This window comes from Triticum dicoccoides, chromosome 6B (genome assembly GCF_002162155.2).
Source record: "Triticum dicoccoides isolate Atlit2015 ecotype Zavitan chromosome 6B, WEW_v2.0, whole genome shotgun sequence".
NCBI lineage: Eukaryota > Viridiplantae > Streptophyta > Magnoliopsida > Poales > Poaceae > Triticum > Triticum dicoccoides.
In genome coordinates, this window is record NC_041391.1 from 69641585 (window position 1) to 69658866 (window position 17282).

The 17282-nt window shown below is 46.0% G+C and overlaps 1 protein-coding gene and 1 pseudogene across 11 annotated transcripts; one reads left to right on the forward strand and one right to left on the reverse strand.

Moving 5' to 3' along the window:
- Positions 1-61: 61 nt before the first annotated feature.
- LOC119323451 lies at positions 62-16137 on the reverse strand. Of its 11 annotated transcripts, none has more exons than XM_037597116.1 (8): positions 15110-16137; positions 14944-15007; positions 14692-14857; positions 14102-14391; positions 12295-12439; positions 4165-4290; positions 2516-2819; positions 62-2144 (listed from the first exon to the last, which is right to left on the reverse strand). In XM_037597116.1, the coding sequence occupies exon 8, from the start codon at positions 707-709 to the stop codon at positions 77-79; it is 633 nt and encodes a 210-aa protein (XP_037453013.1). In that variant the 5' UTR covers positions 710-2144; positions 2516-2819; positions 4165-4290; positions 12295-12439; positions 14102-14391; positions 14692-14857; positions 14944-15007; positions 15110-16137; the 3' UTR covers positions 62-76. The 11 variants fall into 11 exon arrangements, with proteins under 11 accessions (XP_037453013.1, XP_037453014.1, XP_037453009.1 ...); XM_037597117.1 differs by having other exon boundaries at positions 14944-15012; XM_037597112.1 differs by having other exon boundaries at positions 15085-16137.
- LOC119320750 lies at positions 9486-11644 on the forward strand (annotated as a pseudogene).
- Positions 16138-17282: the final 1145 nt, after the last annotated feature.

The following is a 17282-nucleotide window of genomic DNA, read 5'->3' on the forward strand; positions in this document are numbered from 1 at the left end:
GAAAATTGTATGAAGATCAGCTATTCCTTAAAAGGCGGATGCCAATCGAAGGGTGTCAAGAGTGTCCTGGAAGTATCTATGAGCTAAGGATGTTGAGTAGAGAAACTCTGCTCTGGACTAATTTCCTGAACAGATGTCCTGCTCCGCTCTCAAGATCTCCGATACTGCACTCTAACCCCAACAATTGCTCCTCCTTGCAAACAACTGACTTCTTTTTGTGAAATGCCTTGGAAACAAGAGACTGTTTAGGCATTTCAATTTGCTTCGACAAGAGATGGAGTGTGGACTCCAGCAGAGAGACAGAGATCTCTCTGGCCTTGGCCAAGAGCATGACCATCCCGCAATCTGCCGAAATCTTCTTCGTGGTCTTCTTGAAATGATTCTTGGCCTTCTTCGCCAAGCGGGTGTAAGATTGGATACTGGCTTGAGCAGTCGCATCATCCCCTTTCCTTAGAGACAGTTGCAGCTCTTGGATGATGGCCTTCATCTCGGCGAAGATCTCTTGCATGGTGCCACATAGATCTAGCAGCTCAAGAGAACCGTCCATTTCTCCATCCAACACCGTCCTCTGCTGGTAGGCACAGACTTGGCTGCTTGGAAGGCAGATGATCTCTTCGACGCCATTATAGATGTTTCCAAGCCTCCTCAGACCCTCGCACATCATGCCGATGGTCGTGGAGGAACAGATGCTTGCCTCTAGGCTCAACATCTGTTCTTCAATCTCGGTCTCGGTGGGGTGAGGCCTAGAAGGCAAACTTATCGATCTTAGGTGGAACGTGGAAAGCCATGTCTGATCTTGAAGCTTTTCTCTATTTTGTGGTCGAGGAGAGGAGCAGAAAAGAAGAGCTTATAGCTTATGTTTCTACCATTCTGGTGACGCCTATTTATACAGAAGGTATGTTTACAGCTGTATTGTAGCATCTGAGTGGTAGACATGAAGAATCATGCCATTAGATCTCCCAGATGCTGTCTGCTGTGCCTTGAGATCTGCCAGAAGCATAGAGATCAAAACACTAAAGTCGTCTCATGTCTGCTACATTTTTTTATTGTGCCTGGTGTCCTCGAGAAGAACCATCACATTGTCATGTTCCACTTATTGGCAGCAATGACAAATTAAGAGGGGCATAGTTTGGTGGTGGATCTTGACATAATTGCACGCTGAAGCTATTATCTAGTGGAATGCTGTTGGCTACCGGCATGTTCTTCATTTAATCAGCTATTTTTTCTTTTGATGGATACTTGTGATAACCACGACGGGTGCCTCATAATTTGGAGCTGGCATTTTTATGTATCGGAAAACAAGATCCAATGCGCCTTTTATTTTGTTCAACATTTTGTGCCCATCTTTTCAGTTATATCATATCAAACCATGACATAAACGAGGTTTTGAATTGTGCCCTTGCTCATCAATCTCTTTTCAATGTTATGCAATGCTATTTCTTTTTGGTTATACTAATTGATTCTCAAACATCATTGTGGGTGAAGTTTGCCATCCTAATAGATTTTTTTTTCTTTTTGAGGTTATTTCTGTTGCTAGCCAAATTGTTCAGTTCTACGACTGAGGTCACTAGCCAAATGGCATAGATGCTAAAAGAATCCTGTTTGCTAGTAATTTTGAAGCTTTCTGCCGGTATACCATGTCTCGTAGTAGTTTGTAATGTTGGCACAAATGTAGTTACATAATAATTTGTTGCGCTGTGTAACGTTCTTCCCTGCCCGTTTGGGTGTGTGTACTGTGTCTCTTCTACCTTCTCAATGGAATGAAAAATAAAGCTTTTGCGTTTTCTCAACAACAAAAGAAGGTAGAATATGCTGCTTATTTTTTAGTTAGTGTTTTACCCAGGTCGGGTCATTGGTATGATGTAGTACAATTTAGAGCACACTTTAAAATTCTGCACCACGTAAAGAAATGGAGTAATCTCCAATGGGTTAGTTTGGGGGGTCGAATTTCTACAAGATTACATTGTTTTACAGTCTGTTTAAAGGATGGTCATTCCTTTCTTCTCTTCTCTTCTGTTTAAAGGATGGTCATTCCTTGGCTGAAATGGCGGCAATTAGAAGATTGGAGTATTTGTTACATTATGTATCTGGCAAATACTCCCAGCAAGAAATCAGGGCATTTGCAATTGCATATTAACTGCAGCCTACGGGTGCGGGAGAAAGTGAATTAGTGATGTATATGTAGCACATATACTGACAGAATGTAAAATGAAACCAAACAAGTGGAGATCTCGTAGTTGCAAAATCAACATGTTTCTTAGACAAATAAATGGTTCTATTTCGTAAGTAGAGCGTACTTTTGTTGCACTACAAGCACCCAGAATTGTTTTTAGTCATAAAGAGTGGGTGTGCACTGTTGGGGGTGATGCCGGACCAATCCCAACATGGAAGTATAAAAAAAAAACCTATACATAAACATAAGTCTCAAATATCCTTCATGTTGAGCGCCGTGGAGTGCAGCGGAGTATTCTGAAAGGTGTGCAACTTCTGAAGGAGATAGAACTCAGATTCGTACCTGGTCTGGTCCATGGTTGCCTGGAGGGTGTTACCCGACAGTCAAGTAGTCATGCCAGTGCCAATCTCCCTACTGAAGTTGGCGAGTTGCCGTGCTCATGGAGGCAGTGACTGAAACGTGGGGCACAAGATCGATTCGTCAAACTTTTGCAGCAGAGGATGTTCCCGTGGTCCTCGTCATGCCGATATTTGAACAGAGTGAGGATTTGGTCCTGGGAACCACTTGGCACACAAAACTTGAGCGCATGATGTATCTCGCACCTTGATGATTCGCCAGCCTTGTCACCTGAAGTTTCACCCTGTGACTGGAAGCGAACCAGGATGGAATCAAGTATTGACAAGGTACAACAGACACAAAAGTGAAGGGTTCAAGCAAAGATGATCCAGAGAATAGCAGTACACTCTTGGGGATTACCACAAAGCTATAACTAGAAGCTCGGTGAGTTAGTCCATGGGTTTTGATGGGATTTTGTTTATGACAATGTCATAAGTGAGCAGACCTACCCTCTGTGGCTCACCGTATGAATGTTTCAAAAGCAAATGTTATCAACATCCAGTCTAGTACCTTCAGCAAAAGCATAGGGATTAACAGTCGCTGCTAAGATACATAGGAAGATCTTCCCGTTGTTAGTGTTCGTGGAAAAGAGTCAATTGCCATCCTTTGAAACCAATCTCCTACCATAAAAAAATGCTAATATTTCCACTGTTGAAACCAATTCGACCAAGGTGTAGCTTACATATAGCATGAAGATAAAACTAGGACTCTTGCGTGGAAAACATGAAAACTGTTCCCAGCCAACAAAAACTATTCATAGGACTGTAATTTGAATATCTTGCTTATAAGCATTCTCGGTTTACAGAATGGTATGGTTCCATAGAAAACTACTGGAGGCCATTACCGCCACCGAAATAGTTTCCATTATCTGTTGGATGATTTGATGATATCGCATTATCAAGCTCTAAGCTGACAAGCTCTGAATCATGCATAGCAAAAAAAAAGTTCCAAATCGTTTTTTTACAACAAATTTCTAGGTGCATTTATTTTACAAACGGAATGATGAATGGTGCCTAAGTTTCTTCCATGTTATAGTCACCGCTGATGCTTGCAAATACACCAAAGATTTCAGGCAAGTGCTATGACAGAAATAGCACCAAAAACTACTGTATAGCTATTTTAACAAAAGAAAAATATAGCTAAATTATCTTGATTTCTACATGTATACTTGTTAAAAAACATCATAGCTAACCGGGGCAGTCTTTTTGCTTCCGTTTTTCTGTTCTCAGCCGTGTCAGGTGGAAACAAATATACAGATAGGAACTTTCACAGATTCCTTTGGCGACAACAGGCAGGAAAAGTACTCTTCCAATGCCTATGAAACCTACACTGCTGCATGACAGGCTCCTCAACGAAGGCCAAATATAGAGTTCTTATATTGTTCAATCCTCTGTTCTACACATACATTCTATCATATTCCTACATTTTGCACATTTTTCCTATCTTGTGAACCAACGGAGCCCTAATGGTGGGAACTACGCAAACTCGCCCGTCAACGTCAATGTCATCACAACCACCCTGAGGAAACTTCAGTCAAGATCAGAGGGCAACCAAATTTGCATAAAATAATTGAAGGCCAAGGTCCTGTTAATTACCTGATATTACATAAAGTTCATATCGGGAACATGCGGCTACTAAAGCAGTCCACAAGAAATAGCAGCTGGTGGTCGTGTGCCCGGCCCACAGCCCACAGACTTGCACCCTGGTTTCCATCTTTCAAACTATTATATAGCAAAGTTAGCAACTGGTACAATTAAGTGGAGGCTCAGAATAAAACAACTTGGAAAGCTAGCACAAGGATGGCAGTAGTGCATGAATGCCTTCACTAACAGGCAGGAAGATTCTTGCCACCTACTTAAATTCAGACATGACTCGGATGAGATACATGTACCCAAATGATTAATCCAAAGGTAATTTAGTCATGTATTTTTTTATATATACAATATATATGCCACAAGTTCACACTCCTGAGCTCACAACACCTCAGCGATAGCTAGACAGACAAAGCCATGTTTCCTGCAAGCAATGGAGCGCCCCAGTAGCAGCTTCTTCCCATCATCATCCTCTACGCCGGCTGCTTCCTCCTCCTCGCTGCTCGATGCTCCTTGACATGTCGCCGCTGCAACGCCGCCACCCATCTCCTTTAGCTTCAACTTCGCCAACTCATCCTCATGCGACCCAAAATACCTCAATTTCTCGGGTGACGCGGCCGTGAACGGCAGCTTGGTCAACCTTGCAGGCAACTCCTTGCAGCAGTGACTACCGGCGACCGCGGCTTAATGTCGTATGGGCCCCCGTCGTCGTTGTATGACAACACCACCCATGAGGTGGCGAGCTCATGCATGGATGGCTTCACAGGCATACGCAGACCAGATGACTTCACGGGCATCTTCGTCAAGAAGGGACACCATCAAAGATGCATTATGAGGGTCATACACATCTTTGAGTCCCTACATTCGGCAAATTTCCATTGGCTCAACTCCGCAAATGTGGTGCTTTTGCCCAAAGAGGGTGCGGAGGGCATCTCCAACTACAAAACCATTAGTCTCGTCTATGCTATCGATATTATTGCAAAGGTGCTATCCATCAGCCTTGGCCCCCGCATGGATGCCCTGGTCTCCAACGCGCAAAGTGCATTCATCAAGAGGGGAAGGATTCACGATAACTTTATGTACGTCCGAACTTTGCCCACTGGTTGCACAAGTGCGGGACCCCCACCGTACTCTTCAAGCTTGACATTCGCAAGGCCTTTGATTCGGTTAAGTGAGAGTACATCCTTGATCTTCTACAAAGGAAAGGCTTCCCGACCAAGGTTCGGAATTGGATCATCGTGCTTTTCCGCACATCTTCATCGTGGATCCTCTTGAATGGTGTGCTTGGCCATCCCATGGTGCATAGTAGGGGGCTTTGCCAAGGCGATAAACTTTCGCCTCTCATGTTCGTCATTGCTGGAACTAGCAACTCCGAAGGGTCTCCTTCACAAGATTCATGGGAGAGGTGCTAGGGTGAGAACCTCCCTATATGCGAACAAAGCGACTATGTTCATAGCTCCTATCAAGAGGGATATTGATAACATCGCGACTATTTTAAAGGGGTACAACAAGGTGACTGGTCTTGGCACCAACTTCCAAAAGAGCTCAGTGGTGCCCATTCGATGCAACCAACTCAATTTGGGCCACATTCTGCAGAGATTGTCGGCAACTAGAGCTTCGTCCCCCTTGAGATATCTGGGTCTTCCTCTCCCGGTATGGCGACTCAAGAAGGTGGACCTTCACTTCCTTGAAGACAAGGTGGCCGGAAAACTCGTGACGTGGCCACACAATGCTAGTCAAGTCCGTCGTCACTTCCCAGGTGGTCTACTTTATAACACCACTTGTCGTCCTGCCGAAAACACTCCTCAATGTTAACAAGCTTCAGCGAGCTTTTCGTTGGTTCGACTCGAACAACACTACTAGTGCAAAACGCAAGGTGAATTGGGAGGCGGCCTGTCGGCCACTCGAATATGGAGGCTTTGAGGTGCTCAAACACCGACAAAATCGCTAGGGCCTTGAGGTTGCGTTGGTCATGGTTTGAATGGAAGGAGCCGGGGAACTTGCGGGTTGGTATGGGAAACCCTTATGATGAGGATGACCTTGATTTCTTCTATGCCTCCACCACCATCACGGTGGAGAATGGCGAAAAACACCGTTCTGGGACTTACCATGGCTCCTCGGACGAAAACCAGAAGACATTGCCCCTCTCATTTTCAAGGCATCAACGAGAAAAGATTGGAAGTTGCGTGAGGCCCTCACGAAGAATGCTTGGATTTAAAAGATCGAACCATCCACAATTGTTTCCGTCGACCACATAAGGGAGTTCTTCACAATTTGGATGCGTGTGCATGACTTCCATCTTGATGAGCATACCAAGGACGACATCGTGTGGAAACACTCGACAAACGGGCTCTACTCAACGGCTTCCACCTGCAAGGCGCAATTCTTTGGTATGACCCTCTCCCCTATGGAACAGATGGTTTGGAAAGTTTGGGCTCCGCTAAAAGTCAAGTTCTTCGCTTGGTTAGCCATACAAGGCCGAATTTGGACCACCCATAGACTGGCCAAGCAAGGCTGGCCAAACTGTGGCCTTTGTCCTCTTTGCAAGAGGGATCGTGAAGCTAGAGCACATCTCTTCTCCAAGTGACGTTTTACAATTTAGCTATGGAACTTGGTAATCGAGAAGCTTGGTCTCGACCACATGTACACTTCTATACTTAGCACTTGGAGGATTCCATCAAGTCTTGGTGGGCTAATAGGACCGAGTTGAACATCCCCAGCTAGATGGCCATGACTTCTCTCACAATGCTTGTATCTTGGACAATTTGGAAGACAAACTCCCACGTCTTCTATAACAAGAGTGCACTGCTGGTGATCTTGCTAAACACCATTTTAGCCGAAGCCAATCTTTGGAGCACCGCAAGGGCTAAGAAGCTAGGCACTTATAGCGCGAGAGTAATCACCATGTGTTGTATGAGAGTCGGTTGTAAAACAAACTAACTCTATTCTCCCCTTAATAGAAGAGGCAAATCTTATGTCTCCGTTTCAAAAAAGCTCATGCATGGATACCCCAAAGGGGATGCCATGGCCTTCTTCCTCGTCGGCTAGCCATCGGCGCTACCGTCAGACTTGGCCGGTGATGCCTTCGGCCTCATAAATAAGAAAGAGAGCATCACCTACGACCCGTACCAATTCGTCGCCATGGAGTTTGACACGTGCAACAGCACCTTCGATCCACAGGAAACCATGGACAACATCGGCATCGACATCAGCTCCTTCAGACACTCGGTTAACATGACAAGCCTACCCAGCTTCAGCCTGGATGGGACCATGACAACATCCATCAATTTTAACATCACCCAGATGCTGGTCGGTAGACTGCACTTCGATGGCTAAAATAGCCTAGACATGACCTGCAACAAAAACAGCCCACGCCCTGGCGGCAACAACTACAGTTAGAACGCATCATCATCCTCCACCGGCAGACCACTCTGCCAACTATGTGTGAAGATAAACCATGAGGTAACTGAGTGTTGGCACCGTTTTATTAAAATTATCTTCTCAACGAACGCCATGTGGCTGCTGCTCTTCGGGAACAAGGAGAAGGAAACATGGTGTCGTATGTTGACTCCGCGCTTGAGAAGCTTGCCATCTGCGAGAAGTATTTCGGCAACAACCAAGTACACACTGCCGCAAGCGGTGGACGTATGAACATCCATCACATTGGTCAAGCCTCAATTAGTTCCCAACTGATGTTCTATTAAAAGATGTTCTCCACATTCCACAAGGCAATAAGAATCTTGCTTCTATGTCTTGCTTAACAACCCATAACAATGTATTCTTTGAAACACATCCTAAATATTATTTTTATAAAGGATCAGGCAACAAGGGAACTCCTCCATCGCGGTAGATGCATTGGAGGACCTTACCCCATCACATCAGGAGCATTTAGTCATCAAAAGCGTCGTCGTCAAGCCCTCCTTGGCAGGATGGCATCAAAGAGTAGGACATCCGCCATCAATCATAGTTGAGCAAGTAGTCAATCAAGGCAATCTTCCATTTTCAGGTAGTGAAAATAAAGAGTCTGTTTGTGATGCTTGTCAGTGTGCCAAGAGTCACCAACTCTTTGATGCCATCTTGCCGAGGGCTTGACGACGGAGTAGGCTTGAAGACAACGCTTTCGACTAAATGCTCCTCATGTGATGGGATAAAGTCCTCTGATGCATCTACCGCGATCGAGTTCCCTTGTTGTCCGATCTTTTAAAAGAAAATATTTAGGATGAGTTTCAAAGAATACATTGTTATCGACTAATAAGCGAGATATAGAAGCAAGATTTTTGTTGGCTTATGGAGCGTGGAGAACATCTTTTAATGGAAGATCACGTTTAAAAATAGGGCATTAATTGAGGCTTGACCAATGTGATGAATGTTCATACCTCCACCGCTTGCGGCGGTGTCTACTTCGTTGTTGCTGAAATACTTCTCGCGGATGGCAAGCTTCTCAAGCTCACCTGTGATGTGGTCGGTCACCCCGGAGTAAGCATACCACATCGTGGTTCCTTGTTCCTGGAGAAAAGCAGCTACATGGCGTTCGTCGGGAACATAATTTTCATCAAACGATGCCAACACTCAATTACCTCATGGCTTGGCTTCTTGCATAGTTGGCAGCGTGGTCTACCGGTGCAGGAGGATGATGTGTTCCTGATTCTAGCCGGGCATGTGTTGTTGTTGCCACGCCCATGCACACCGCTATTACAGCCATGTCTTGGTGACCACGGCCTGGGCTGCCACTGCCACAGCCACGAGCCGCAGCGTTGGCAGAAGACTGTTGTACGTGCATCCCTTGGGAAAGGTTGAGTTGTGCCTCAAAGCTCATCAGATGGCTGTAAAGCTCCAAGGGTGTGACAAGCTCGACGCGGGCAAGGGCTGAGACCACAAAGTTGTACTCAAGGTCCAGACCTAAGCGGACATAGGAGATGATCTCCTGGTTGGAGAGGGGCGCGCCAGCGAGAGTGATCTCATTAGAGAGCATCTTGATTTGGGTAAGGTACTCCGTCATGCTGGAGTTACCCTTCTGAAGGTTGACAAGCGCGATCCTGGTGTTCACGGACTGGGCTCGCGTCTGGGCAGCGAACGTGGCATGGATAGCGCTCCACACATCGGCCTAAGTCTGCAGCGTGACGACCTAGGCAAGCACTTCACAGGACAGGTAACCCATTAGATAGCCTTGTACATGTTGCTGCTGAGCGTACCAGATCGCGCACGCATAGTTGACGACCTGCTCTTCCTTCCCGTCGGTGGTGACGATGATGGTGACGTGCGACGCTGGGCTTGCTGCGTTGAGGAAGTGGTCCATCTGTGCGCCCTTAATATGGGGCAACACGATGGCCTTCCATAGGAGGAAGTTTGTCCTCGTGAACTTCTCTTACAGTGGTGGATCGAGGGACACAATGTTGGTGCTGGAGGAGGGAGCAAAGGTGGCAGATGAAGGTTGGGAGGTCAAGGCACTCATGGTGCTGGCGAACGCGAAGGCGGTGGTGCCGGTCATGATTTCTCTCAGGAGCTTGGCAAGATGTGATATATGATCTTATGAAGAAGCAACTCTGGTACCATGTAAATATTATGGGAAGCATATCTCCTGCCGTAGCAGACCACGGGTATTTATAGACTGAGGCGATCAGCCAGCCATGGCATACAAGTTGAGGACGATCGCTGAGGATGCGTCCAGATACATGGGAGATTGAGAGGAGATCAAAACTGTTTAACTAAATTCTATCTCTACTCTATCTATCTGTCTAACAAGCTCGCAGTTGCCCCACCTGGAAACGTTATTCCCACCAGATGTGGCAGTAGGGTTCTCTGCAGCCACTGGCATAGGTGTGGAGCTCCATGAGATATTGTCATGGTCCTTCAACTTCACGCTTGCTCCCAAAGAACAACTACCGATATCGATATGTATGTGCTCATCTTGAGTAGGGCAGTAACTTTTTACAACCTTGCACAAAGATTTAGGAGGTTATTTCACAATCCGGGTGTGTGTTATCCGCTACGTGTCTAACTGCAGCAGGGATTGCTGGAGGAGCTTCTGTGTTCCTGCTCGTGGATTCATTCATTCTATGATGATTTATGCGGAGACGAAGGTGTAATTCCCTCATGGTTTCAGGGCTGGCCCTAAGCAATTCTGGTACCGGGACTTGGCTCGCCCAACCAACAACTTCTCCATGGAGAGGAAGCTCGGAGAGGGGCGACTTTGGCGCGGTGTACTGGGGAACAGGCCTCAAGGTCGATCATGATGGATGATAGCAGCAGGTTGCTGTCAAGGAGCTCTTGAAGGGTGCAAGCCAGGAGGAGCCAAGGACTTCCTCACGAAAGTCAACACATTAGCAACACCAAGCATAGGAATCTGGTCAGGTTGCAAGGCTGGTGTGGCAGAAGCAGATGGCACTTGATGTGCTGGTGATGCAGCCTGAAGCAGCTGGATGATCATAGGCTCTTCCTTGTCTACGAATTGATGCCTTAGGGTGATCTCGACCATCACCTACATGACAAGGACACGGCAGTTCTGCGATGGCCAACCAGGTACAAAATAGTGAAGCGGATAGGATTGGCTCTTGTCTACCTCCACCACAAGTGTGTGTCGTACATCCTACACAGAGATATCAAGCCAGGCAATGTAGACTCCTGGATGATGATTACAATGCAAGCTCGCCGACTTCGGGCTACCAAGGATTGGCAACAAAAACAACTCCTCACGGGTGACCACCACCGTAGGGACCGATGCGTACATGGATCCCAAGTTAAAAATATAAGGTGATGTCAAGTTCAACAGGAGCACCAATGTCTATAGCTTCGTGCTCATTCTACTGGAGATCGCGTGCGGGTGGCGCAACTCCAAGATGGAAGTGTGGGATCTCTATAAAAGAAGCGGTCCCATGATCGATGAGAGTTCGAGAGGGAACTTCCATGGGGAGCATATGACGATGGTGGAGGCCGCTGCTGACGAGAGGTTGGGAGGCGACTTTGATATGGAGCAGATGCAGCGTGTACTTGTCATCGGCCTTTGGTGTTCCCTCCCCAACAATGCAGAGCGACCTTCCATGCTGGAAGCAATGCAACTACTGGAAAAAGACGAGTTGCCTCACCTTACATCCTCGGCCACCACCACTTGTATTTAGTCTGATCATTATTAGCCAACATTTGAAATAATGCTATTGGGCAAACGCCCACTGGGGGAGTTCCCAGCAAAAGCACCAACAAGGCACATGCCTTAGATCCTGATCAAGCGATGACAATTTTTCTGGAAAAAAAAATGGCTTCAAAAGTAAACCTGTCAGGCAAAACGTTGCCACTCCCCAGCGAACACCCCCCCCCCCTCCTCTTCAAGTAAACTTGCCCCCCCTCCCCAAGAACTAAATCTATCAGGCAAAACATTCGCTTTTGCCATCTTTCCTGACGAACGTTTGTTAGCTAACAAGGTCCAATATAAATACCACTGCAAAATAGGGTTAATTCCATAGGAAATTTTTCAAGGCAATTTCGTTAGTCGCCTTTCAACATCTGCTCATATGAGAGAATCCCTTGGCCCTCCTCGGGCGACACAAAGAACCAGGACCTGTAACTAGAAGGCACGTCTTGGTCTTGTCACAAAAAAAAGGGCAACCTGGTGCATGTAGCTCCCGCTTGCGCAGGGTCCAGGGAAGGGTCCGACCACTTTGGGTCTATAGTACGCAGCCTTTCCCTACATTTCTGTAAGAGGCTGTTTCCAGGACTTGAACCCATGACCTCATGGTCACAAGGCAGCAGCTTTACCACTGCGCCAAGGCTCCCCTTCTACGTCTTGGTCTTGTCACAGACAGAAAGAATTGGGATGGAATCAAGTCTTGACAAGGTACAAGAACACAAAGATGAAGGATTCAAATAAAGATGGTCCAGAGAATAGCACTGCAATCGAGGGACTAACATAAGGCCGTAATGAGGAGAAGCTCGGTGAGATAACCCATGGATTTTGAAGGAATCGTTTTATTAAAAAATATCATGAGTGGCCAGAACCGCCCTTCTCTACTGCCTATATGGCTGACAGTATGCATAAGAATCAATATGTATAGACTATAGAGTGCATAGTCCTACTTTATACATACTTACAGCGCAATTTTATGTGTCATTGTTACCAAAAAGAGAGGGGGAAGGGGGTACCTTAGCCAAATGCAGGTTTATGTGTATATCTCCTCTAAGATGCGATCACAGATTGCCATTAAGTTCACTGCCTTCAGATCGAAGATCCTGTCAATTCTTTCTCTCCAAACATGCTGCTAGATCATCATGACAATGGAGGAGAAATCTGCCAGGCGATGTGCAATCATAATGTGCAGGTTTTATTGAAGACACGTAAAATTGCTTAAATATTTAGGTGGGTTGCAAATATTTGGTGTCAGGTAAGTAGCCCCTACAGTTTTCGGTCTACACACAAAAAATAATAATTCAACCATGGCATTGGCAAACACACATACAAAAGCACAGAGATATCATTAGCTCCGAAGGAAAAATACTTATAGAAGGGTACATATACTAATATGTTTTTAAGGCGTCCATAAGGCGTCGCCTAGGCGACGCTTAGGCGTCAGGGCGCCCTGCAAGCTCAAGGCGTCCAGCTTGCCTTAGGTGCATGAGTAAGGCGTCCGCCTTAAGCTTTAAGGCGTCTGAAGCGCTTCTAAGGCGTCTGAAGCGCTTCTAAGGCGTCCAGGTTGGCGCCTTGGTCCATATTGGACGCCTTGAGCTTGCCAGCCAGACAGGGAAGCAGTTTTAGGCTGGAAAAAGAGATGCTGTTGGCGCCAACGGGTAAGAGGGGGGAAAGAGAGAGAAACAGCCCCCAATCCACACGCACCTCCTCCTCCTTCTCTAGCTCCTCTCCTCCAGCAGATCTGCTCCCTCCTCTGCAGCAGATCCTCTCCAGCAGCTCCTCCTCCTCTCCAGTAGCTCATCCTCCTCCTCTTCAATACAACAACAACCAGCAACAGGCAACAGCAAGGAGCCAACTGCCAAGATATACCTCCCCCATCCTCTACTCCTCTCCCTCCCCCTTCTCCCCCACCCTCCTCTGATCCATTTCTTCCATGTTCAGTTGTTCATTGCTTGCTGCTTTTGAGTTGTTCATCCTGCCTTGCTGGTTGCTCACTGCTTTGTGCTAGCTTCTTTGCTGGTTGCTCACTGCTTTGTGCTAGCTTCTTTGCTGGTTGCTCACTGCCTCTCTTATAGTGGTTAGTGGATGCCTGGATGGTTAGAATAATGCATGATTACTATTGGGGAGAAGAGAAAGTGCAAAGAAGATGGATGCTATATGGGCTCTACAACCAGCAGCAAGTGCAAGATGTGTAGTGTGTATGCCTAGTTGCCTACCAAGTTCTACTTCATTCTACTGCTCAGAACTCTCTAAGGCGTCCGCCTTGCCTTATGCCTTACCGCTTAGGCGGTGAGGCGCCCCCCCCAGCGCCTTGCCTCGCCTTACCGCCTTAAAAACATAGTATACTATGCATTAATCATGTTATTAATACACAAAGGATAACAGTAAGTAAAAATATACTTATAGAGCATGTCTGAGTAGTATGTGCATATGGCAGCTATGATACTCAAAGCAAAATAGTAGTAACAGAAACTATTTACAGGGCCATGCACAACATGACTATGGATAGCATGAAGATAGAAGTAGGGCTGTGTTACGTGGAAAACATGAACACTATCCATAGGGCCAAACTTTTGAGTATTTAGCTTAGAGGCATAATCACATGATGAAATTATTCCCAAGAATCAGATGATTTTTTTAATGGCATTGTCTTGCTAAGGTTACTTAAACAACTACGAAATGGGCATCAAACCCAACGGAAACCAAGATATACTGATGTGAAGCTTTTCAGAACTTAACACTGAACATCTAAGGTAGATATCTAATATATGGATGCAAAGGAAATACAAAAGGCAATTTCAGCACCGGAAGTTTTGGAAATACCAAGTGATGCATTCTTTGGAGAGTTGACGCAGACACATAGCCATTTACCGATGTACATCAAACCCAATGGAAGCCAAGATATATTGTCCAGGGTTTAGATTTTGGCAGTTCATATATTTCATCCTACGCTTCATACCTCACCAAATATCTATGTTACAGATATGAGCAGTCTTAAGCCAATCAAAGACATTATCCTTTCGGCACCTCTTGCTGAGCTTAGGGTTGCAAAATCCAGATCATTTCATACTTGATATATGTAAGAATTCCATAGAGCTCCGATTCGCCACTTGCTGGGTCAGGCATAAGAAACAATTAAATTTTCATGACAGACTAATAAGAACCGCAAACAATTAGAATTTTGAAAGAGCTTGCAAAAGAGTTCACAACAATAGGCATCTATATCATGGATGCAGAATTTAATAAGAACCGCAAACAATTAGAATTTAAAAAGAGCTCACTGATCAGGCTATTAATCAATAAAACTAATGTGCGTAACTCTAAACTAAATGGCATAAAAGGTACTAAGAACTACAGTATGACTATTTTAACACAACAAAATGGATAGGTAAAAATTATCTTGATTTGCACACCTATACTTGTTCAAAAAGCAGCATAGCTCACTGGGGCAGATCCATTTATTGCTTCTATATTTCTGTTGTCAGTTGTGTCAACTGCAAACAAATATACAGCTAGGAAGTTTTACAGGTTCCTTCTGCAGCAAGAGGCACAAAAGCACTTCGCCGATGACAAATAAACCTACATTGCATGATAGGTTCACAAACAAAATGAGCCTATCCTGTTGGTGAGCCTATCCCATAAGGTCAAATATAGTTGAAAATCACCTGAAGCAGATTATGTTACTTCAAAATCAGAGTGGCTTTCGTTGGCGGCTGATGCTTGACAAACCTACACTGCAGGATAGGCTCATCAACAAAGTAGCCCAATATTTATAGTTGAAAACCAGCTGAAGCAGATTATTGTACTTGAAAAGTACAGAGAATAGCTCACTGATACTCTCAATTCACTTGCTGAATGGCCTGATCTCGTACTGTCTTAGCTCCAATACATCTTTCATGCGTTTTAACAGGGGAGAACTTTGACTCATTGATTTCAAAAGAATGACATCTCATGATTTTTAACAGTAGACCAGATACCCATCTTGCATCATTAAACACAATCAAAACAAAGAATTCCATCAGTAGACACATCAATTTGCCACCTATGCTAGGATGGACAACAAGCCTAAGGTGATAGTTTGTACAACAACTTACACCTTAGCTGAAAGCAACAATTTGGTCTGAAATCCGTAACTTGATGAAATTCATTTTGTGAACTGACAGTTTTGCAGTAGATATGATAAGACTAATTCAAGACTAGTAGATAGATATTATAAGAGTAATTAATGCCATCTCCACTGATTTAATTCTGAAGATTAAGGGCAGATATAAATTATAAAAAAATCAGTTGTTAATCATACTTTAGAGCCAAATAGGTTAGTTGTTCAATATTTAAACATTCCCAGCAAAAGTATGGTCAAGTACAGGATTTAGGAATTTGAAGAATACAAGGAAAGAAATCAGAAGGCAGGCAATAAACATAGACCCGGTAGAAATATATCTTCTAGAAGCATAATCTAAATATTATACACTGAACAATTTTGGGAAAAAAGACGATGAACTGAAAAAGTAACATGCTAGACAAAATTCGGCGTGAAAGCATATCACAACAATGCAGGATAGTTCTTTTGCTTTCTGGTTTTCAGAGTCCTGGTTTCAACAGAAAATTGGTTCCACCCAGACATCCATTTCCGTCATCTGAAACAGAAGAGGGAACCATAAATAATTCCTGGACTTCTTATCTTGAGAGATTGCAGGCAATGCTTTCTTCTCTATCAAATGGCATCAACTCGTGGGGCTTAAGGAATCAACAGATATCCAGTTAGGCAAAGAGCAAAGAAACATAATTTACCAGATTACCACGCAGAGTGAAAACTTTTTCGCGCCATATGCAGCTACCAATTCTCATAGACCGTTCTTGGTTCATGTAAATCTGAAATTAGTCGGCATTTCCCCTCTGCATGCGGCATCATAATCTTCAGCAAGGTTCGGTGCAGCTTCCTTGTGAGGACATATGAACGTCTCCACAAATACTATCTCGGACACCCTGACAATTGTCCCGTAGGTCCAGTGGCGATCTAGCAATCCATTTGCCTTAAGAAACTTTACAACATAGCACCGTGGCTTGACTCGGCCCTCCAGGCTAAGGCAGAGCATTACCGGGCAATGAGCAAGGTACGCCGGTTCCAACCCCATCTCAGAGATAAGAAACTCCGACTTGCTCTGCAGTGTCTGATTGGATTTGGTCAGCATCAGTGGGGCCTTACGAAGAGCAATGCCCACCTCAGCATCCGACCACCTGAATGTGTTCCTTAAGTACTCCACTTTGGCGGCGAGCTTCTCCTCACTAAGGGATTCAACAGCCTTCAACGCCTGCCTGAACGTCCCCGATCCACGGGGCACACCGAGACGTTCCGCGCACGCCACCATCACCTGGACGCGCTCCGGCTTGGCGCTGAGCAGCCATGGCACAGCGAGGCAGAGCTTCGCAATATCGGAAGTGCCTAGCCCGCACTCCCGCAGTAACTCAATATTGGGCTTGACCACCCTCTCTGGATCAGACCAGAGAAAGTACTTGTACTTCTTGAGCCCCCGGAGAAGGCTCTCGGAGGAGCCAAAGAGGGGGAGGTAGTACTCCAGCCCGGAAACGACAGATCTAGAGCGGAAGCTGCGGGGTGCGAGCGAGGCGACGCGCGCGATCTCAGAGCGCGATAGGCCGAGGCCGGTGAGCCCGGCGAGGACGGGAGACAGGGTTCTCTCGACGCCGGCGCAGAGAAACTTCGGGTCACGGGCCACGAGTGCGGCGACGTCGGCGCTGGATAGGCCGAGGCCGGCGAGGAAGGCGAGCACGGCGTCGGGGTTCGTGGGGGATTTGAGGTGGGAGAGCTTGGTGGAGGCCTTGAGGGCCTGCGCTCGGGTGAGGCCACAGGTGTGGACGAGGTAGTCCTCGACGGCGAATTGGGGGCTTGGGGAGACGGCGGGCGCGGCGGCGGAGAGGAGGCGGTGGAGAGAGGGCACGGGATGGGTGGCGGGAGAAGAGAGGAGATGGGTGAGGATGCAGGTTC